At 35.7% G+C, this 24359-nt stretch overlaps 1 protein-coding gene across 7 annotated transcripts in view; it reads right to left on the bottom strand.

The window, feature by feature from the left end:
* Nucleotides 1-24359, bottom strand: part of SFSWAP (splicing factor SWAP) — a 56953-nt gene that overhangs the window by 5789 nt on the left and 26805 nt on the right. For 4 of the 7 annotated variants that reach the window (XM_062590037.1, XM_062590038.1, XM_062590042.1 and 1 more), the window contains exons 13-16: nt 21128-21318; nt 9273-9538; nt 3123-3278; nt 1669-1794 (exon numbers count right to left, since the gene is read on the bottom strand). In XM_062590037.1, coding sequence (XP_062446021.1) covers nt 1669-1794; nt 3123-3278; nt 9273-9538; nt 21128-21318 — 739 coding nt within the window. The other 3 variants (XM_062590039.1, XM_062590040.1, XM_062590044.1) reach the window with 3 other exon arrangements.

Genomic DNA, 24359 nt, shown 5'->3' with positions numbered 1-24359 from the left:
TATTGTATTTTCAAGGTTTCCTATTTCTTAGTATAACCACAGTTAATAAACACTCATCTGACTGCTGCCAGACAAAATTCAAATCTGTTCTCAGCTATCAGGCAAAATATACACTACTTGCTCGCAGAAAGTCTAAGTAAACTAGCTTATAATAGAGTTCGAACTCAAAGCTTGCTTTCATTACAGCACTGTGGAAAAAGGACCGAAGACTGTGAAAAACAGTCCATCACAGCATCTAGCTATTTACTTGAAAAATTAGTAAGTCAGTCTTAAAACAGCAGGCTTTCTGCAATCAGAGCTGCAATATATCATCATCTATGTTCAACTCCAGTACTATTTCTTCAGTTTATATTTCTTGCATTTACTGCTGTATTTTTCTGTGCATTGTTCAGTTTGTTGGAGGCCTAACAGAAGTTTCCAATTTCTGTGTATATAAACAATATTGTTTAAAGACGAATCGAGTTTGTTTCACAAAAAAATCATAAAAAATTATTTATAACCCAAATTGCTGAAGGGTCAAGTAGTAGACACACCAACACTCTTCACTGGAAAAGTAACACAGGGCTATGAAAAAATTCTTGCCTTTACAGGAGGAAAAACATTTAAGATTCTGAATACTGAATCTTTTCTGCTTAACCAAATTTACAAGGTAAACTCTAGAGCAACTTCTATTATCTCAAGCTAATGAACACAAAAACCCCTCTAAGTTAAGTATACTGAAGAAGCTCTCAATTATATACACCACATATCAATTAGTCAGAGGCTGATAGGGACTTCAAGTTATCTTAAAAAAAAAAAAAAAAAAAAAGGAGTATTTTTAAAATCATGTAGGTGAAAACAAGCTCTTTGCTTCTTACTCCATATGATATGGAGAAGCATGTTAAAGAATCTTCACATATAAGAACACTTCTGCATGCTTAGTCTAATAACCTCAATGTGTTCATTTATGTGTACACTGTTTGTGCGCACAAATGTGTATGAACAGTTTTCACTTCCTTTCACATAGCTATTAGAGGTGCAGAAGATTTTAAGGCTTTTGGGCACACACTTTGCAGATGTTTTACATGTGCAATAGGTGAGGTGAAATAATACTTGTTAGGCCACTTTGATAACAGGCTCAGAAAGATGACATGCAAACTGTGTCCGCAAGAAAGACACATCTTGCTTAACTCTTCCCACTCCAGTTATACCGTAAAATATTGCTGAATGTAAATTGTGCTGATTCATAAACTTGAGTTTCCCCTTATTTATGAAGACATAATATATTCTCAAACAACTTTAAAACACCAGTATGAATACAACAGTACCAATATACAGCCTCTGCGTAGCAGCCATACATAGATTGCACAATCAAAGCCAGCCAAAATGACCCAACAAAGAGGAATCTCTGAAGTCCAGACAAAATCTGAACTCACTGCTAGGAAAGAGCAGTGTATGTAAGGTACCCTGGTCTGGTTGTACATTTAGTGTTCAAGCATACTCAAAAACTGGGGAAGAAGAATTAGCACTTCTGGGTTTTTTTTTGGACAGATGTTTCAAAATACCATTTATGATTTACAAAGCTTCAAATCAAAAACCGAAGATTTACCCATGCAGGATACAAAATAGCAGACCATGTCTCAAGCTCCTCCCCAGAATGAGGGAACCTCCAGGACTGGGTACCCTTACCTGGAACGTGTGCGTTTCCTACTATTTCCAGGACTATTACTAATGCGATAGGCTGTTGGAACACTCCTTTCCTCTCTCCGCCTTTCTGGTGTGTGAGCCCTCCTCCTAGGTGACCTTGACCGTGACCTAAGTAGGAAAAAACAGCAAACAGTTTATATTTTTTTTTGTTACTTACTCTATTTTTCTCATTACTTTTATTTCAGTGGAATTCTGCTGCCACCAAACCAAAATATTATGCCAGTCAAATGCCTATTTTATATCAGCATGGGGGTTTAGTCTCCAAGACTTGTCAGTTGCAAAAAAAACCTTCTAACCCATCTGATACATTTAGGACATTGCTTTTCACTCTCGACGGGGGAAAGAATCAGTTCACTTTGGCATCGTGTGCTAATGCCAACTTCTACATCAGTAGACAACGAGGTTTTACTTTAGTGCAGACAGTCATATTTGCGGCAACAGCGTTTGCTGTTACTGCGTTGGCATGCACAAGTCCAATTTGGTTTGAAGCCTAGAACTGTTAGGCCTGACCTGGTTGTCCCAAATTAGCAGTACATTTTCAGAATTGCTGCATCACAGAGATAAAGAGAAATTTTGTTTTCAGAGCATTTCCAACATTGACAAGTCCAGGAAATTTTGTCCCAGATGTTGCAGAGTAATCCTAACACAGCCAAGATTTTCACCTGCGCAAGTGACTACCAACCCATGACCAGCATTGTTTGGCACTAGCACTTCAACTGGAAATACTTTTCCTATGGACACACAGAGAGAGAGAGAAAGCATGCCTAGTTAAGATCAGATGACAGTTTAAACACCTTACATTCTCTTCTCTGTGATTTGGAATTGAGTAACGTACAACTAAAACCTGAGTATTTTTTAGTAACAAAATCAGTGCAATGGGAAAAATCCTGAAGGACAGAGTAGAGGGGAGGAAGATGGAGGAGGGAGCAAGACAGGGACTCAAGCTTGAAAAAAAATGAAAGAAAAAAGAAACCTGGAGTCTCCCCAAAATTCTCAGTAGTAATAGGTATTTTTGGTCCCACTGAATATAGTTCTAATCATTTTACTTCAGATTTTTTTTTCCCCAAAGCCTTTCTGATTTATCTATTACAGGTACTTCACTCCATGTATATCAAGCATTCACCTTCTTGAAAATACCTAATTTGTGTAACTAAAAAAGAAGCATTTGTGAATCGCTGCAGACTCACACCATATATATAAATAGGTATTTACACACATGTGTACACACACACACACACACCCCATTTCTCTTAACACCTATAGTAAAACAGACCTACTGAAAATAAAAGAAAAAAATCACAATGGTAGTTAAGTATTGTAAGTTAACTCCTTTTTCACTTAGAAATCTGATCTTTACCAGGCCTTTCAGAAGGATTAAAAAAGGAAAAAAACACCCAAAACAAAACAGATCATAAAGTTGGGGGTCAGTCAGACACCTTGACATTTTACCAGGATTTCCCTCAAAAGAGCTCCAGCAGTCAAATCTTTTCGTTGTCGAAGCTGACTGATAATTTTCTCGCTCTGTTGCTGCTGCCATTGATGAGCTGCTCAGACTCGGTTCCATGCTCAGTGTCCCTGTGGATGCTGTGAGTCTGTGATACGGAGGCACACACTTCACATTCAGAATAAAATGTGCTAGTTTTGGTATTAGCTAGAATCCTGAAAAGGCTCAGTCCCTTAACCAAAAGCTGAACCTTAGTGAAACAAGCTTATATGGACCAGCCTAAAAAAAGTCCAAACAATCAGAAAGAAAAATGCATTAGCTTCATTTTTATGAACCGGATATGACTTTTTTGGCTCTACAACATTCTTCCAATTACTAATGTTAAGAAATTTGGCCATTAACTTCAAACAGTTGAAAACAGCTTAACAGTTTTAATGTTGTAACAATTAGTCTAATTAAAGTAATAATAAATGTATTCCATAAGACACTCTATTCCTTTACATAAAGTTAATATCACTTGTGTTTAGCAGGGTCCCAAAAGCTCAAAGTGTTACAAAGCTTGGCATGTCTTATTACAGTATAGGAACAGAAACTGCATGGATAGACACTGCCTCAGCAGTAAGAAAACAGATTTCAAAGGAGAAAAAAGATACATGTTCTTACAAAGAACAGCTACTTTCAAGTCTCTTCAATTTGTGAAATTGAGGCAGACACACGTATACAATTAATTATTCTATCCAAACTCATTTAAAAGTAACCCACTAATAAAGCATACCACTACTAATTACTGTTTATGACTCTAACTAGATAAACAATGTACATGGCTTAGCATTGTTCTATTACTAGACAGTATAAAGAAAAATGATCCAACTGAATTTTAGACTTTTCAACTCTATTCTGTTTTAAAAATTGAACATCCAAAGTTCATTTGACCAAATCACTAAATCATACAATACATAATGCGCTCCTTCACATCTCTTCCTCTCTTCTTACACACACACTTACACACGTACAATACACCATTAACTCAGATCATGTGCTGCAAAGATCTATTCGATAGAAAACGAACACTGACATTAACATGGTCATTACTGACACTTACTGTCCCCCAACTGCGAAATCTCAAACTGCTCAGCTAGCACACCAGTGACAGAGTCTACACTACTGTAAAAAGCACCCTTATCAGATACAATTCACAACAAATCTGTTATGGTGCTTTAAAGTTAATTAGGAAAAGAGCACCAATGAAGCACTCACTACAAGTGAATGAAAAGGTACCAAAGGCTGTTTGTTTTCCAAGATAAATTTAACAAATTTGCCTCATCCTTGGCATTAAGTAATAACATGTAGTTATCTCTTTGGGACTAACACCTTCACAGTAAACCATGCAGTAACACCTTACGGTGCTGCTGGACATGGTTTACTGCTTTCCATCGTTTTTGATTAAGTTTAGATCTGTCATACTGGTCCAGAATTAAAACCACAGTATATCAAGAATTTAATGGGACTAATTCTGGTACAAAATTTAACATACATTTACATAGAGGAACTGCTCTTAGCACATTATATGCTACAATAAAACTGGTACCTCTGTGTTCAATGCACAGCTACAATTATTTTAACTTGTTTCTATAAAATAGGTTTCATTGCACTACCTAGAAAAATGAATATTCAAAACATGCTTTGAATCAATTTGATGTTATCGGAACAGAATTAACTTCAATATTGCTGAAGATGCATTAAAAATACTTTTAAAAATGCACTAATACAAAAAGACTATTGTAAATGAAGTAGAGCTTCTAGACCTTTAAAGAATTTAAAAGCAAATGATAAACCAGTGATATAAATGATATATACAGAAGTATAGTGCAGTGTTAATCTGCAGGATTTCTAAGCACAAAACCTATTTTGAAATTAAATAAACAATTACAAGAATTAAAGAGTAAGAACTTGTAAAGAACATCAAATACCACTTGCACAAAGACAGCACAAAACAAAGTTCTATGCTTAACTTCACTCCTCATCCCCATAAACTTGTCATAGTAAGTTATACAGGAACTATGATTTTTAATCTAATACTAGTTTTTCAAACAACTTTTACAATTAACTACTAACTACCAAGAGTGTTTTTCCAGAGAAGTGTTGTGGGGTCTCTTCCATACGGAGACCCCACAACATCTAAGGCTTTAAGAATGTTTCCTAAATACGTGATGATTGGTCATTATTATATTTTAGGGTTTATTATTCATTAACATCCAACTGCAGTTATTCTAATGAGAAATTATGAAAAAAGTATAGTTCCTCTTCTGGTTGGCACAGTTAAGTATAAAAGTTGAAACAGTTTCAAATCAAAAATACATATTTTCATTGTGCAGGTAACTAATAAAAAAGTTACAAAAATTTGTTTATTAAGAAAAAGATCTTGTTTGTTATTCTATGTTACTTCATTAACAGGTTCTGTAGCAATAATTACTACAGAAAGCAAAAATTCTAGCTTTTGTTTTTCAGTCCACTCCAGAGGAAAAGTAAAACATCGATAATTCTTCTGTATTGAGATTTTGTACAGAATAGAGTAAGGTGACAAGAGCTACACCATACAAGATTAGATTAAGACATTCAAATACAGCAAAGTTACTCCAAATAGCAATATTACAGTTTAATTTAGCACCAATGTCCACACAATAAAGATTATCCTATATGCCCTATCAAGTAATATCAGGTGAACATCACATTAACTTCTGCAGATAGTTCAGAACTTTATCCTGTGGGGAATGATTCTTTACATTATTCATTCAGCAGTAAGCCATAACATCTACTGGTTCAGGAATCTTCGAAAGAATACTCTTTTGGGTCAAGCTTTGGGAAAGCTAAAGAGCAGAGACATTTGAAAGGTACCATATTTGAAGGAGACAAGATGATAATTAAATTGCTATGATTTAACACAAGTATATAAATAAATCAAAAGGAAAAAAAGAAAAAACCCAGCCATCTTCATAGCTAGGCACTAAACTGTACAGCAAGGCACGTGTTTTAACTTAAACAATAGAAAGAATAGAACTATCTGGCTGGGTTATAAATCAGCCTCCCATTCTCGCTTCTTTAAAAAAGTTTTCTGGTTTCAGGAGCAAAAGCTTTAACTTTGGAAGCACAATGAACATTCAAAGCCTAACAGATATTTCCAGTGAAGCCTGGCTGATTATTATCACAATTTCTTATATAATGTGAAGCCATATGGATAACTTTTCAAGGATGTTAATTAGAAAAACAGGGCTAGGAAAGATTACTGTATTTCCCAGCTATAATTCTTGACACAGAAATTTTCCACGATGAAGCTTTCACAAGCTGTATTAATTACTGTTACCACTGAGACATTATTAAAGTCTTTTAGCCTCCCTTTTATCAATTTAAATCCATTACTTATTGCCCAGACCTCAAGGACTGGAAGCAGAATGGCCTATTCCCCTCTTTCTTGGCATATATGAAGACTTATTTCATCTTCCTTCAGTCTTCCCAAACAGTCACAATCCCAATTCTTTCATTTTTTTTCACAGCTCCAATAACTCTTACAGATCTCCTCTAAACTTCCTCTAACTGGTACACATCCTTCTTAAGTGTCACTCACAAGCCTGGACACAATACTCTAGCTAAGGCCTAACTACTGCCATACAAACAACAATTTTACTTCTCATCTTGCATATATTGTTCATGTTCATACATCTCAGTACAACTGTATTCTTTGCAACTGTGCAATCTGTTTTTCAGCTGATGATATCTGATCCACCCTGCATAAGACCTGCTTGTCTTTATTGACTAGATTCTTTTTTTCAGGTTATAAAAATTATTTTGAATTCTAATTGTCTTCCCATCAAATTGCTCTTTACTGGTAAATAACAACCAAAAAAAAGTGTTAAGAGTAGCAGTTCTATTAAGGTAAATCAATACTGTCAGTATATTAAGTAAAATATTCAGGAAAAAGGCATTCATTAATGTTAAATTACAAGAGGACATTGCACAGAACATTAGGTTTAGGCATGTTCTTTTGAAATGCTGTAATTCAGACTTTAACAGCTCTCTTACCTGTTGTAGTGGCTACTACAAATGTTTCAAATGGTCTGCAAAAAATTCAAAAGGAATTGGCAGTCACTGAGCATTGATGATACTGCCTTAAAGTCCCAAAACAAATGGGTTTCTGAATTGGGGAGAGACCCTCAAGAAGCCTTGGCTTAAACTGGTAGAAAAGCCTTTTCCATTCAGCTCTAAGTTTAGCCAAGTTTTAAGATGTGATGCAAAACATTTTGAAATTTTATCATACAACTGTAAAATTCAGCTATCCAGCATTAAGCCTTTTGGACTTCTCAATGAGGGTGTAGGATTCAACAGCTGACCTAGAAAATATCCAACCAGATTTAATCAGGTGTTGTATTGATTCATTATGTTACGGCTGTTATGTGTCTGTTTCTTGATCTATGCCAGTAGACACATTCAACATGGCACCTGCAGAACCAAATGTAGACCAGCTGAAAGAATTCAAACCTCTCTAAAGGATTAGAGATCTTCTGATCACCCAGAAATCAGTGAAAACACATCTTAGTACACATCAAACTGATCTTGCAAGTTCTCAGTGCCAGATACAAGCTCATGCAAGATGTGGCACTGCCTTTACCACATTGAGCTGCATACCCAAGTGCTGGTAAGGATCTTCTCACGTGAGTTTTTGAAGGTACCAAGGAAGACAATTTTATTTTATTGTTTTATGGTAAAATCAAAGAGTAACATCATAGTAATGATAAAACAGTGGACAAATATGTATAACATAGCTTAGATGAAGTGACATGGCAGCTCTGAGCGAAGATACGACTTGACAGGGAGTTGATGAGTGGTTCACCTGAGGAGACTTTTCAAAGATTTCCTTAGCCCTGAAAAGATTTGTATTCACTTCTTAAGCACGGAAAGCTTCATTCAGCATCACCCCCTTTACACACTGGTATGCACAGAAAAGGAATGGCACAAAGTACTTTGTAATGTGTCCTAAAACATATGGAGTATCAGGACTGCAAGGTCAAAGGTAGTCAAACAAGCAGCGTGTCAGACTGATCACTTAGCCCTGTGCACCAAATTCTTTTTATTTAATTTTCTTCATCTCTGAATAACAGAAATGTCTTCAGCAAAGAATCTTAGTTAATCTAAAAAATGCAGTATAAAAGAACAAGTTCTAAATCATTAACATTTACTAGTGTTAGTGTTAGACACCTTGCTAACAAACAAACAAAAATGCACAGGGGAAAAAATGAGGCTGTAAGTTCTGGTACGCTGCCAAAAGTGGGGGTAGGAAAGAACTGAAATATAGCTGATATCGTCACAAGTCACTTAAACACTGTTCAGGCATTTGTAGCTTGATTTAGAAAACACTACCCCAGCAATATGTTCTCCCTACCGACTACAGCAACTACTATGTGGCTGGGCTTTGAGTTATTAAACTTTAAAGATACTAAGACAGAAATGTCTTAGATGTGATTAACAGTATTAACAACAGAATATAATCTTATAATCAAAGAATTAATATAATGAACTTAGTCTCCTTTATGATTAAATATAGAGTTAACTGCAATAGGCTACATTCTTATTTGGTCTCTCCATCTCCTCAACTTTGTTTTCACCCTCGGTTTTTCTCGGTTTCCTGTCTTCTCTCTCTTGCCATTCATCCATCTATCTTCTCACATGCTACTCATGCTTGCTTCCTTTCTGAACTTTGCTGTTTAGCCACATGGTTCTTTATCTCTTATCTTAATACTGTCTGGTTACTTTATACCAGCAACAGCCAGAGATTTCTTAGCAAGTTCTCTTCTTCCTGTTATAATCACATTCCTACATATTATCATGACGTATTTTATGACCAGACTGAAAGAGCATTTACTGGTGCAAATTTTGCATTATGTAATTAGAAGCTAATGATTATTTTGTTAAAGCCATTTTAAAAGATTTTTTTTTTTAAACATTTGATGATTATTTATTCACTGTGTTAAAGATGACTATACCCTTTGTAACGGTTATGAAGAAGCTTACATAATGAAAGAAGTGCAGAAACGTGTTAGGTATTAGCCCATACAGAACCCTAAAGAATACATTTGATTTCCAAACCCACCTTGAATGTCTGACAGTTCTATAAGCAGTAGGAAGTGAGTGCTTTGCTTTTGAATGTGATCTAGATCTGGACTTAGACGACGAATGATACTTGGAAGGCGATCGAGATCTCGTCCGAGATCTTTTCTTGTGTTTCTTTCTCTTCTTTTCTTTTTCTTCATCCCTAGGAGGATCTTTGCTTTTGCTCAAAGGCCTTTCAGCTTGTTTAACTTCTGAAGTAGGTAAAGTTCTTACTGCCGTGACGGGACATGGTATGCTACTGACACTCTGCAATCAAAAGTTAAACAAAAAACAACATAATACTCAGTTTTCAAAAAAAAAAAAAAAAAAATTTAATCTGATAAAGTCCTTATATATATATATATATATATATATATGTGTATATATATATATATGTATGTGTATATATATGTATATATGCATAGACAACAGACAAACATCTCTAGTTCTTTATACTGAACAGAGGGCTTAACTTCCAATCCTGCGCAGGTCACATAAATGCACCCTTCTTCTGGCAAAGAAGCTTAAGATACCTTGCTCAGTACTCTTTCTAGCCTTAAGCACTTTTTGTAAAAATGCTGAATAATAAGTGTAACAGCAAGGAAAATAATACTTAAATACTCATCTTACATTTTTTGACTCACAAAAACACATGAGAAATATGTCTGTCTTAAAATATATGATAAATCAGCAACAATTTACCTCCCATAAATACTTTAAACTCTCACAGTGCTACATTAGTATTATTAGGTAAGGCTGACATCTTCAAAACATTTATCTAGTAGTATTTAATAAAGGCCTATACAATCCCCCAGAGGTACATACGCAAGTTGGGATTCACATGGTGAGACTGTCAGCTTAATTACCTAATTAGGACACAGTTCTGAAGTTTTCAACTGGCTTTATTATTATTTTTTTAAAAATAAAGAAATGCATTCTAAAAAATGAGTACTGTCAGAAAACTGTTCATCTATGTATTATTTCTATTTAAAAAGGGATAAACTTGAAAACGCAATCAGGAACTACTGACATTCAAAATAAAGCCACTTCCATCCCTGAAAGTACTACTTCAATTACATCACAAAAAACAGTAAAAATGAAATAATGTTGATACAAAATATTTTTATACTTTGTAAAATAAATACTTCGCATGTAAAGAGTTTGAAAGATCACAAAATGTTATTAATCTTAAAAATAAATTAGGTCATTACTCAATTCATACTCAGTGAATATTTCTGACTACAGGCAATTAAGCAGAGCAATAATTCAATAAATTTTCATATTATCAGTTTGCACCTGAGAGAATTCTGCTGAATGACTTGTTTAGAACAAGTCAAGTCAGGCACTACAGATATGCTCCTTATTTCAAATTCTGTCACTCCCCAAGCTGCCATTTCAAGGCAACTGAGAAATCAGTTTCCTTCTGTCATAATTTTCGCTCAGGCTGGTCTGACACTTTCACCATTTGATACAAGGATGCTTACCGTGATCAGAATAGAAACTAATCCATTAAAATGTGAAATAACCAAATTAGAAATTGGTGATCTTTTTCTTTATCCTTCCCCTACTGTGAATATGTCAAGGCAATGGAGTTGACTACATTTGAATAATTGGAAAACGGGCTTTCCTTCCAGTATTAGAGAGCTATGATTCTTTTCTGAGCTTTAACTGATAATGGCTATTACACTATTTACAGAAATAGCAACAAAGCTGTACTAAACTCATTTGCTTCAGGGATTTTAAACATTTTATAGCATGCACACTTGAGTTAAATGTAAATACCCCTCCTATTTCAGGATAACTGGTTTCCTAGAGGCCCATTTCCGATTCCACTAACTTCACAATCCACATACAATTCCAGACACCTCATCTCCAAACTCCAAGGTTTCCTAAGAGACTACTGCAGCCTACTTTTGTTCCTTAACAATGTTGTCATCTCTATATCTTATTCTTCCCTTTGAAGATTTCTGAATATGTAACAGATCAGTTTGCCTTGGAGTAGATACCTCTCCTAGCTTGAAACAAAACAGCTGTAGGCAAAGTAGAGTTAAGAGGGAAAACGAGAGAAGTAAGAAACAACAGTTTTCAGGGCCAAGTTCATTCAGCTGCATAAAATACAAGCTATCATATCAGCGCCACGAAGGAAGCTAATAACTGAACAACATGTTACTTTCAGCACTAACGTTGCAATGCTTTCAGCAACCAGAACAGAGAGTCCCTGACATTCAGCACCCCTATGTATACAGAAAGCATCAGATGCTGGAACGGTGTCTCCGTGCTCTCCGTGATTTTCAGAACACTTGCAGGAAGAGGGACAGAGCTGTTCAGGCATCTCCCTTCAGTGCAGTCGCAGGCTTTCTGCCTGTTCAGACAGAACTGCTTCAGGTTACTACTGAATCATGTTTAGAAAGCTATAGTAGAAGCCATGCAGAAGTGACTTTTCCCCTCGGTGAACACATAGGTCCTGGAGCGCAAGATGACAGCTAACACAGAAAAAGAAATCACCTACCGGACCGAATCTACACAACGCACCACTGAGATGGGGAGCCGAGATTGCGGCTGTCAGGTCACAACGGCAAATCAGCTGCGAAGAAAAGCACCAAATCCCTCGGTGGCAACTGCCATTTGCCTTCATGGAAAAAAATCACTAGCAAAGGGGTGTGAAACCCCACCTGCACAGACTGTAGAGCTAAGTGAAAGAACTTAATGCCAACAAGTTGCAAGGCCACGCAGAAAAGTTTCTAGGTGTATGAGTAATGCTGCTAAATAAAAATCTTTGAAAGAACCCACCATCTTAGTGTCTGACAAATAAAAGAAGCTGTCATCAGCTTGGGTTTTCCCTAGGGAAAGTGCATCCAGGCAAACTAGAGACGGGGAACCAGAAACAAAGAGAAGAATGTGTGTGTTGGGAGGGGGAAGCTCATATATCGGGAGATCATTAAGCATCTCCAAGAGTCAGAAAGTCTCTGCCTTACTGACCAGCTAGCACAAAGCTGCAGCACTGCTGCATTTAACTCACATCTCAGGGCATAGAAGTTCTCTGTTGCCAGCTCTTCTAGGAAGTTACACTGGATACTTTCAGACAGCCGTTCATCTAATCTGCTTTGTACAGAAGTGATCCGTTTTGGGTAAAAGCATGTGTTTTCAGCCCTTACCACGTGTTAGGGTCAGATACTTTGATTGCCAGAGTTTTTCTTCAATGTTTTATTCGGAGGATTGAAGGGAATCCTAATAAAGGAATGCTTCCTATAGTAAACACTCAGTACAAAAAATGTTTTAAAGGTATTTCTCTGGAAAACACAAGCAATTCAGTAACTCTTGTTTGGTAGTAATGGATTAAGGAAAGAACTCTGTTGGGAAGAACTAACAGGTATATAGAAACAGGAACAAGTACTCAGTTTGTTAGAAGACATTTGCAGTATTCATAAGATCAGAACATGTGTTAGTTACTCAGAGGTTACATTAGCCAATGTATGAACCAACATTAGAACTGAACTAAAAAGTGCTTACAACAAACAAGTCAGTGCTTATGCTGAAGTATTCCTGGACTGAGTATTAATAAGCAACTGTCCACTAGCAGCGCAAAGGCAATATTGCCGTGTGCATTGAACCGCAAGTGGAGTTATTACTTTTATAAGAGTTTGTTAGTTCCAGCTGAAATAAAACAAACTGGCCTCAAATGACTAAATATATGTGATAAAAACACTTCCTATAGAATAAGTCTCAAAATTAAATAGTGGAAGACTACAGTTTCATCAAGGTTTAGTTGCTGCCCTGGAATGCAGCTATAACGATCACATTGCCTGTGACAAGCTCTTCAAAAAAATAGATACAATTTTGCATTTTCAAGTTTGAATGGCCCACTACACATAAATTGATGGCTGTGAATTGGTGTTTGTTGCATGGATCAGTATGGCTTTATAGCTAAAGTTCTCTGAAGATTAAAAAAAAATAAAATAAAATAAAATCAAGGCATAGAGCATTCTTAGTCCTTCCTCCTACCACAGTTTCTGCTATTTATGATGGCTCTCCTGCAATTTTCGAGATAACAGTAGCCCCCCCTCAAGTTCCAAATACCAGCAAGTTTCCTCTCCCCCTCCTGCAAAATACCACATTAGTATGCAATTTTGTTTTATGCTTTTATCTGTTCTTTTTATAAAAAAAAAGATAAAGAAAGCCTTCCCTGACAAAGGACCCTCTTCCAAGCCAAACAGAAAAAAAGACATAAAAACTAGATAGTAAAAATTGAGAACGAAGAAATGGATGACCCTGAAAGATTCAGTTTTCCCTAAAGCTATTCTTTAAGTATTTGTCCTATAATACTCATTAGACAATTAAGTTCTGCTCATAAATCAAGTCTTTTTTTTAAATAAAATACATACAAAACTATATCATAGAATCATAGAATCAGTAAGGTTGGAAGGGACCTCTGGAGATCATCTAGTCCAACCCCCCTGCTCAGCAGGGCCACCTAGAGCATGTCAGACAGGGTTGCATCCAGGCGGGCCTTGAAGATCTTCAGAGAAGGAGGCTCCACAACCTCTGTGGGCAACCTGTGCCAGTGCTCCCTCACTCTTACAGGGAAGAAATTCCCCCTCACGTTCAGGCCGAACTTCCTGTGCTTCAGTTTCTGCCCATTGCCTCTTGTCCTGTCACACGGGGTGACTGAAAAGAGTTTGTCCCCGTCCCCCTGACACCCTCCCTTCAGGTACTTGTACACATTGATCAGATCCCCCCTCAGTCTTCTCTTCCCCAGGCTGAAGAGGCCCAGCTCTCACAGCCTCTTCTCGTAGGGCAGGTGCTCCAGCCCTCTGATCATCTTTGTAACTCTACACTGGACTCTCTCCAGCAGCTCCATGTCTCTCTTGTACTGGGGAGCCCAGAACTGGACGCAGCGCTCGGGATGAGGCCTCACCAGGGCTGAGTAGTATGCAACTTGCACATGTTTATCATTCTGTAGATGCATACTATAATACCTATGGGTCACTGCTAAAAAAAAAATAGGGTCAACTGTAGCAGTAAGTATCAAAGACATACATGATCTGAACCAGTTGATAACCCTCCTATGCTTGGAAAAACTTGAATAGCATCTTATTTTTAAACCTGTACCATGAATTTCTATTTCAGCTCTAAACATACTATCCTCTGCAGAAAAAAGATTGCTATACACAGGACAAATAAAAGGACAAATTATCTGACAAAAAGAATAAAAACAGATCTTCAGGACTGAAAAGATGAAAGAAGTAGTACTGCCTGGTACTACAGAACCTTTATATTCAAAGACAAAAAGGCAGATGGCATTTTGGACATGTCATTAAAACAGAATTATTTTCAATTCATATGCTTGTCAATTTTTACAGCATTATGACTGCAAATTCTCTCCTTGTTTAAATTGGATGGTAAGAGTTAGAGTTAACAGTTTGAGTGCAACTGTCTTTTACGTGTAGATCAAAGTACTCATAATCTAAAAATGTCAGCATTTCTGACACAGTATACAATATGACAAATTAGCAGAATAGTCTGTAATCCAGTAAATACATTATCAGGTAAATCATGGCTTGTATACAAGAAATACTGAACTACAAATGCAAACCAGCTGTCACTACATCAAATAACTACTTTAACGTAGTCAAACACATTATACTACAGCAAATACATGAAGCCTTGTCTTGCCAACCACTAGTGCTGGCCCTTTCTCCTATTTTTGTCAGGTATTTCCTACCATAAGCTGATTCCTACCATAAGGCAACGAACCTGTGTTTGTTGATGATAGGACAGATTGCAATTAACAGGTATGTTAATTGCCTTGCTACAAAAGTGGTGAATTACATACGAAAGCTACAAAAAGTGCAATACTACATTCATTCATTTATTTTTTACTAAAAACTTTTAAAAGGGCAGAGATTTGACTAACTACAATGTTACTAAAAGGTGGTCCTTTCTGGGATCTGAGTCCTTGGTCACTGTGACCAAACTTAGAACATTTTTTGAATACTGGTCTGATGTATAACTGTACTGTTGTAATGCATGTCCGTATGGTAAAAAGGCATTTCTGAAAAGCTATGCTGTTTCACTGCTCAAGCCGATCTCTCAGCTTTCTGTTCCCCTTGCTTGATTTCACTTCAAGAAAAAACACGAAACCATAAAAAAAAAAAAAAAAGAGGAATACAGCTATAGAAAAAGCAGATTTGACTGTTTTTATGATCCAGGTGAAGGCAAAGAGCATAAAAGCACTATGTATGGTCTAGGCTATCAACTGTCCTTTACATGCAGTTAATAGAATCAATTTTGTTCAAAGGTATAACATATAGTCAGTAACAGCATTTCTTTTAAGAAACATTTGGTATCAGGAAAACCTGACAGAGGTCAAAAAAGCTTTGCTCTTCTAATGCATTTCTACAGGGTGTGATAAGCAAGCCTTCAGCAAAATTCAGCTGGTGTATACACACATAAATAGCATTACTAGTTCTTACATAGTTATTAGGCAAAAGCAATCTCATGGGAATTATGTGTCCCCCACAGAAATTTTCAACTCTTCTTCATGCTTTATTATATATCTCATTTACTACTCCAATTTCTGAGACGGATTTAAAACTACAAAAATCATTCCATTACGTTTCCTTTATGACCACTACATATCAATCTTTGTTTCCTGTACTCTTCTCTGGGCGCTCCTTCCCGCAAAAGGTGAGCCAAATATATTAAATGACATTTTTACCAGACTCCTAAAAATAATAATTTATTTTTCATTTTGTAGAACATCCCAAATTAATTCCACTGATCAAATCACATAACTAGTTTTTCATCTATCACTAGGTGTAGTTCTTGATTCTAGCAGCGTTTGCCATTCTGATTACATACCAACTTGTTGACAAACTGATTGTGTATCGAGTTATTGGTAATAAAAATAGATAAATACTTAAAACTTGCATCATGTAAGATTTATGGAGCCACCTAATTACAGAGCAAACAGACCTGATGCAAACAGGCTCTGTAACCACTACCATAAAAGCATGAACAAAATAGAAAAACAAACAAAAATCCAAACCCACACACTTTTTTTTTTTTTTTTTTTTTTTAAACAGCAGACAGTGTATGTATCAAGAAGTATATAGAGGGCAGAACTTTCAAATATGAGAAATCAAAACTGGTGACCCACTATCCAAAGGCATCAGCTTGAAAAACATGTGTCAAACTAAACTAAAAATCAAAACAAATATACCCATATATAATCGTGTATAGAGAGTGCAAAAACGACAGGGAAAATGAGAGAGCATGGTAGGAAGACTATTTTGTTTCCCAAGATATTATGGCATTTTAGACTGTTCATTCACACAGTACTGGTGTTCCCAATATAAATGTCATTTCTGTTTCAAAAAGAAAGGTCATATTGGTGACATTTAAATATATATTTGATATTCAAAAGAAAACCATTTATCAAGAAAGCATTTCCACACCATTTCTACTGGTGAGAAGTGGTGAAACAGGTTGCTTCGAAGCTCTCCTTAAACATACTACATTTAAGTTTACTAGGAAGTGGGATTAGGTAAGGTTTTTCCTGAAAATTTGACTGTTTTCAGCAAGTTGACCTTAGAAGAAGTTCAAATGTGAGTAGGGACACTTATCTGCTCTCCTGAAAAAGTGACAGCAGTTAGTGAAGAGTTACAGTTACTTCGAGCATCATCTTAATAAACATCAGAAGTATCTTAGCTTAAGAATGTATAGGTTCTTGACAGGACTCCTTGAGAATGACAGCAGGACAGCAAGTCTGAGTAATTTTGCTCTATCACTGTATGTATTAAAGAGTGAATGCAAGCAGAACTGGGAAAAAAAAAAAAAAAAAAAAAAAAAAAAACAAAACTCAAACCTAAATAAATTTTTGCCGTTGACTGGCATGAGTATTAACAGTAGCAGTGATCCTAAGCAGGATCTCTTTCAGGATGTGTCCACACTCAATTCACAAACCTGCTATTCTATGTTGATAGGGATCACCCAAAACAAATATCTCTTTCAATTATCTGTTCTCCTAAAATTTTTTGAGGCATAATCTAAAATTTACTTAGAAAAAAGAAATCACAAACAACTGAGGAATTAATTATTTGTGATGTAATGGAAGTATTAGTACTGTGGGAAAGAAAATGATGGAAAGCCACATCGTTCATTCTGCTACCAGTCTGCCACAAGCAAAGCAATGTTTTTGATCTTCAACCAGTCCAAAGATGAAAGTTTGGCTTATCAGTGTAATGATCAAGTACTGGCTTTTCTGAGAGCGATGCATCTCCAGAACTGCTTCCCAAAGATACTTTTGTTTGCAGCATGCACAGGTCTGACTGAAGCATATATAAAGAAACACAAGAATTTAAATTTGGCTTGTGTAGGATCCAGCAGCAGAACCCTAAGGTGAATGAATTTCACACTCTCAGTGTACAGACTGAGTTTCAAGAAACCTTACGCAATCCACACCAAAGCCCATTCCTACTTGCCCACCTGCTGTTTACAGCTATTGCATTGAAGATGCAAGTCTAAGGTGACTTTTTTTGAAAATGGATTTTGATAGAGCTTTTCTTCCACTAAGAACATAAGACTGTCTGAACTTGCTGGAGATGCTAGTGCATGTACAGAAAATACATGCCCCCATCACTAACTTTTTAGCAAGCATACATGAAATTACTCTGGATTGGGACATTATCTTCAGATAAAATGAAGTTGAGGCTGACAAAAAGGAGTGACACTCTTGGAAGTAAAACTATCGCTTCATCATAATTTAGGGCATGCCCTATACTGGCAGAAGGAGACTTATTACAACAGCTTGGAGGAGAGGGGGGGAGCGGAAAACAATCCCCCCCCCCCCAAAAAAAAAAAACACCTCCAAGTAGTAAACTAACCTATTCTCCTCCATGGAATGGGAAGAAGTAACCAGAAACTTAAATGGAAAATACGTAACAAAGTGGAAAGTGACTCTTGGATAGAGAAAGCAGCTCTGCTGCCAAAACCTGCTGATGGAGAGAAAAGCTTCAGTACAGTGCTATAGTGTATGAACAGATCAATACTAGAAGGATTTTATGTATATAATGAATGCAAATCCCTCATTTAGGCTTTTAAAATTGTAGTTATTTTATTGAAATCAGAAAGTTTCTTTTATGTGAAACACATTATTTTTTAGGTACTGCAAACAGAAATTTCCATTTATGTGTAAGAAAAGAGCAAATCAGTGGCTTTGGTAAGTTTTTAAGAGTTTAGTTTTGTATTTCTTCAAAAAAATGCAAAAAATCACTCCTAGGAAATAAGTGCCTTCATTAGTTAAAGATAGGAGACAAAGAATGTAATATGTGTATGATTTCTACCTCTTCCAGCTTTCAACAATAAGCTGGAAATGATTTAATTTCAGAAACATCATCTCTCAATCTGTTTATAATGGTCTTGAAGACATCAATAAAAATCACAAATATACCGTTGAAATAAACCATTCACTGGAGTAAGAGGACAGAAGTATTTCACTACTACTGTTCAAATAGGATGAAGTACACAACTGAAAAATTCATTCTCGTTCACAAAAGAAGCTGAGACCTTGACTATAGCTTTGTCTATATTACTGTAAAACACAAACTTGCAATCTGAATTTTTCTGTAGCTTGTACTTTTGAGATTAATTTCTTGCAGAGATGTTGTTTATCTCCTCCTTATAGCACAATTATAGGTATACTGACTCAGTGCTTAACTCACACATTATCACCTACTGCCTGTGAAGGCTCACTATTTCTAACCTAATGGAACTAATGGAATTCTTAAAAGTATTAATGAACTAATTTGTACCAGGACTAGAAATCAAACTTAAAAATAAAATTGATGTACACATTCCTTACTAAAGATATGACAAAAGTGAAAATGAAGCAAGTTAGTAAAATTTTACTCATCAATTGTTGCCCTTTTTAACTGCTGCGAGAAGTACTATGTATTTATAGTCATTATTTTACAAATTTTAAATTACTAGATGAAGATTATTCTGTATTACCACATATGGCATGCAAGGAGAGAGAAAGACAGAAGTGCAATTACCTATATATTATAGCTATATATCTGCTTCAATCACAACGACACCAACCCACTGATTTTTACATAATGAACAAACTACTAGAAAACCCACGGACACTGTAAAATAGAACTAAAATACTTTTACAACTTAAGTTACATACCTTTTGGCCCACGATCCCTCTTTAAGCTTATCTACTCAAAAACTGTAAGTCTTACAAAGTAGATTTCAAGAGGCTTAGGCAAAGAAATACTGTAATTATAACTACTGATCAACAGACTGACTGGTAATAGATCTATCCACTGCAGCTAACTGATTACAAGTTACTTCAGCATAATAAATCCTCTTTTTCTTCTTTGTGATAAATTCTAGTAATTCAGTGTACAGTGAGAAGAAAGTAACTCTTATTTCCTTTGGAAACAATAGTCCAAAAAGTCAAACATTATTAGCAACTCCACTCTCTTGAACTAGACATAAAATTGTCATCAACATTTAGGTTACTTTTAGATTTGGCCTAAGAGTGCACAAACACGATGACCTACTCAGAACAGAGCTTCTGAAAGCCCCCAGATGATATCATCCTATGGTAATATCTATTACAGTTGAATATCCAAATGCTGAAACCAGGTGTGAACAGGCAGGAACATTACAGACACAGAAGAAAGGTAGAAAGCAGTCCAGCTCTGCCACATGACTATTTTTACACTAGCCTTCTAGAAAGCAGCAAAGGGTACAAATTTCTACCATATATATAAATTTAATATATATATAAAAATATATAAATATATATATAAATATATATATATATATATATATATATATATATATATAGGAAGTAGTGCAGAAATATGACACACTCGATTTGCTGCAGATAAATAGCTGCTTCTATTGCCCAAAAGAGTTCCTGCTGGAGACCCTGGGGATTAGATAATTTCATTATAAATTAGGCTCAGGCATGCCCTGCATAAATCAGCTAAAAAAAAAACACTTATTATTCCCCTTAACATTTTCATTACAAGTTTTTTTGTTTTGATTATCTGCACAGTGAGTAACGTGCATATACACACCTCTTTGTACCTTGTTCCAATATCTGTAAACTTAGAATTTTATTTTAAATCATATCCTTCTGCTAAAATGTAACCTTTTATAATCCTGTACTAAACCAGAGCCTAAAGGAGAGAGAAAAATGTCTACACTTTTAAAGAATTTACATTACTTATCTAATACAATATTAACAAAGAATGATCATTATATAGTCCGGTTTTCTCTCATCTTTGTATTTATCTTCTTGGCTAACTGCATCCCAGCTAGAAGCTTTAAACTGTATGGAACAATTTACTAACTATTCACCTCAGTTTTATACCAGTGTAATAATGAAACTAAACAATAAAACTTGAGAGAACAGTAGCAAAATAGGTCTTAATGGTCAGTTGTTTGTGAAATTGTTTTTAGACTTGAAGATGTCTACTCACACCAAAATACACATTAAAAAAAGTAAGTGTTAGGAAAATCCATCCAAATAATCTTTAAAGGAAAGCATTCTAATTCATGGACCACTAGTGCAGACTTAAACTCACAAGCTTGTTTTAATTTCTGTAACTGACCTCTGTATCATACATCATATTTTTCTACCAATTCTGTAACTAACAGATATGAGAAATACTTAAGATAACTGAAGAAGATTAACAGTTTTCTAAATTCAAATTTCTCTCCATTTGCAAGAGCTTCTCCCTCTTCAGTCAACTTCATAACATACTGTCAGATGCACATTCTATTGATAAGTTTACTGCTAAATTTATGGTAAAAAGAAAGTTATTTCCTGCTTACCTCAATATTAAAGGAATTCTCTTCAATCTTCTCAACTTCTGCTTCTGCCAGAGGATTTTTCAGGGTCTGCAAGAACAGTGCAGCTTTCCTTTTGCGTTCCGCTTGTAGCTGCTTTTCCTTAGATTCTTTGGAGGCCTGTGCAAGCTTCTCTCTTGCTGCAGCAGCTAATCTATCCTCTAGCTTCTGCTTAGCTGAGGCACAATAAAACATTAAGTTCAAAGTGAATTACAGTTGAGTAACTTAATTTTCCTTAAAAACACCCCACTCCCCCAAAATCCCCACAAGTCCTTCTACTACATCCATTCAAAGACCTAAGAAGGACGTATCAGCTTGAAATTACAAAATTCCAAGCATCTTAATTTACAGATATACCACTTGTTTGATGACAAGCATCAAAGACTAAATAGTAATTTTTAAGTTTAGAGAAATTGACATGAAAGTCCTAGTTACAGCAATCGCGTTTGTATTGCAGCATTTAGCATATTAGTCAAATACCACTGAATTGTACTGAGAGCACCAGAAAGCACTCCACTGTTTTAGACACCACATAAAAAGGTTTTATCCTCACAGCTGTCAATCTAGTCCTATAATAATTGACACACAGCTCCAGAAGCCAACATCAAGCATTAATACAGACTACACTACTTTTTAAAAGTAGCTATGAACAACTCCTTCTAGTAAGTTATTGATTTTTCTAAATAGCAACATTTGTGAGCAAGTCCCCATACCCTTCTACTAGCTTCGCTCAGTATTTTGCAGCTCCTTTAAAGCCTTGAGAAGTTCTTAACTAACAAAGAGAGAAGAGTAAGATCATCTTCAGAAAGAACAGATGCCGAGGGATATGGGACACAGTCACTTTTTCCACCATTCTTCACCTATTAACTCATTCCTCAGCCTGTGCAGAAGCAGCAACATAAAAATGCTGCTGTCAGCCTTTCCTTGTTAGAGTTATGCTAAATGGATACTTGCCATATGTTTACTCCAATTTCAGTACTTGCAAAGAGGTTTCAGAAATGAAAATCCCTTCCAAACCAATTTCTCCTAAACAACCACGCATTCAACAGAATTTTGTTTCGTCTTCAGAACAATGTCTCTAATGATAGATTTGTACAGAGCCTCTCTGGATCTCACACATCCCACCTGAATCCCTTAATGCTGCAGAAACATCTAATAAGTATCGAGTTTAATAGAACAGCCCTGAGTATTCCAAGTCCATCCTCTGTAAACACATGGAAACAGTGGGTATACACTATTTATTATTTGTCTTTAAGTAGTAAAAATCCATGTGCACATTCACTTCTTACTCTTCTAAAACTTCCTTTCAAGGGCAGAATCACAAATATAGAGGAATTCCAAGGTGCCAGCCACACACCTCTCTGTAAAGTCTCAGAGCAGGAAGGCTGGCAGAGGCATAAATTACCTGAGCACTGAGTAAGTACCTGACTCTGGAAGAACGTGGACTATCACATGAGTTTTCTAAATAAACACTTGGAGAGGGGAAGGAGAAAACACAGCCTATACACTTTTATGAACAAACATGCAAGAAAAAAAAAATTAAACCACGCAACACACCTGGTTTAAGAGCCTATCAATAATTACACAAATACACATTAAAAAATAAACACAAGTTACAATTTACTCAGCTGTGTAACACAACTCATAATTCCTCCAAAACACAGCTAAAATGCACAATTTTTTCAACTCACAAAATGAAATATTATAATATTGATACATCCAGAGTGTATTTCACAGCTACAATGTCAGACCCTTAGAGCTCTTACTAAACTAATTCAGCTAAGTTTACAACAATTATCTTTCATTAACTGAAAGATCATGTTGATATTCATTAACAAAAGGACAAAAAGTTACCTGCAAATGTGTAATTCCTGCTCATTTTAGCATAAGTGCAACAAACAACAAAAACACCTTTTCTCATGAAAATTTCAAGTACCAGATGTTGAACCTAATGGATTGTGCAAGCACAATTTTCTCTCCAGAGGCTACTAGAAAATTTTAAGGTGTGAGAATAATAATCTTAATTCTACTTCTATATTTTGATATTATTAGCTCTATAATGGTGTAGCCATTGTTCTATTATTTTCACCTGAATGCAGTAATACTTCAAATATTCATACATTTAACAAGATCCGAATTATTCCTTCAAGACAGACAGGGCTTTACAGTAACGTATAAATCCCCCACTTATCCTCATAAACAAATCACAACCAGTAAATGTCATTCCTCCATTTAAACTTTGTAAGATCTCTTGATGTTGGCAATTGTGCAATAAAATTCCTGTATAGCAGTGGTAGGACTTGAACAGGTGTCTGATGCATCAAAATGAAAGAAGTACAAATGCAGTAAACTTAAAAAAGCTTGGTCATCAGCTGAGGTTAGGATGGGAAAGTGATTTCATAAAAGGGAACATGGCTACTAGTTACAGCTTGCAAAACAAGTTCTGATGTATAACAATATTTTTGTTTAGCTTTACACTGAAAAACTTATTTGGAAAACTGTTAGTTTGTAAATAAAAATACGTACTAGTGACCTTTCAATGTACATAAAAGCAAATGAACCTTTAGCACTGGAACAGATTGCCCAGATAGGTTGTGGAATTTCCTTCTATGCAGATTCAAAGCACGCCTGGACGCAACCCTGTCTACCATGCTCTAGGTGACCCTTCTTGAGTAGGGGGGTTGGACTAGATGATCTCCAGAGGTCCCTTCCAACCTTACCCATTCTGTAATTCTGTGAAATGTGTTACCTTAATTGCTCTTTAATATTCATGAATAAGTGATCCTTGACTGCATTATTATTTTTAACGTAACAAAAGAAAAAGCCTTAATTCTGAATACAGAAACCTATTTCTTTGATCATTCTCACATAATAGATTTTTTTTTTTTTATTAAATGATACATTTATCAGAGTTTTTAGAAGCCTCTTCATCACAAACAGTAACTAAGTTTTTATCTGGGAACTTCTCGGATAAACAAGCAGAATTCATTCTGGTAAATCCTTAATATCCATGAGAAATAAATATGGTTTCTGAAATTCTAGATAAAGGTGACACACTATTTTCAGTTAAAATATACCTTCCAAAAAAGACGCTTAGATCACTATGCGTACTATGTTAATTTAAACATACATACAATTTGAAATAGGTTAAGAAAATCTTATATGTAAAAAGCTGCTAAAATGTATTTTAAACATCATATTACATAAAAATAAACAC

Source organism: Rhea pennata, chromosome 17 (assembly GCF_028389875.1).
Source record: "Rhea pennata isolate bPtePen1 chromosome 17, bPtePen1.pri, whole genome shotgun sequence".
In the NCBI taxonomy this organism is placed as follows: Eukaryota; Metazoa; Chordata; class Aves; order Rheiformes; family Rheidae; genus Rhea; species Rhea pennata.
This window is presented reverse-complemented; position numbering and strand designations above follow the sequence as displayed.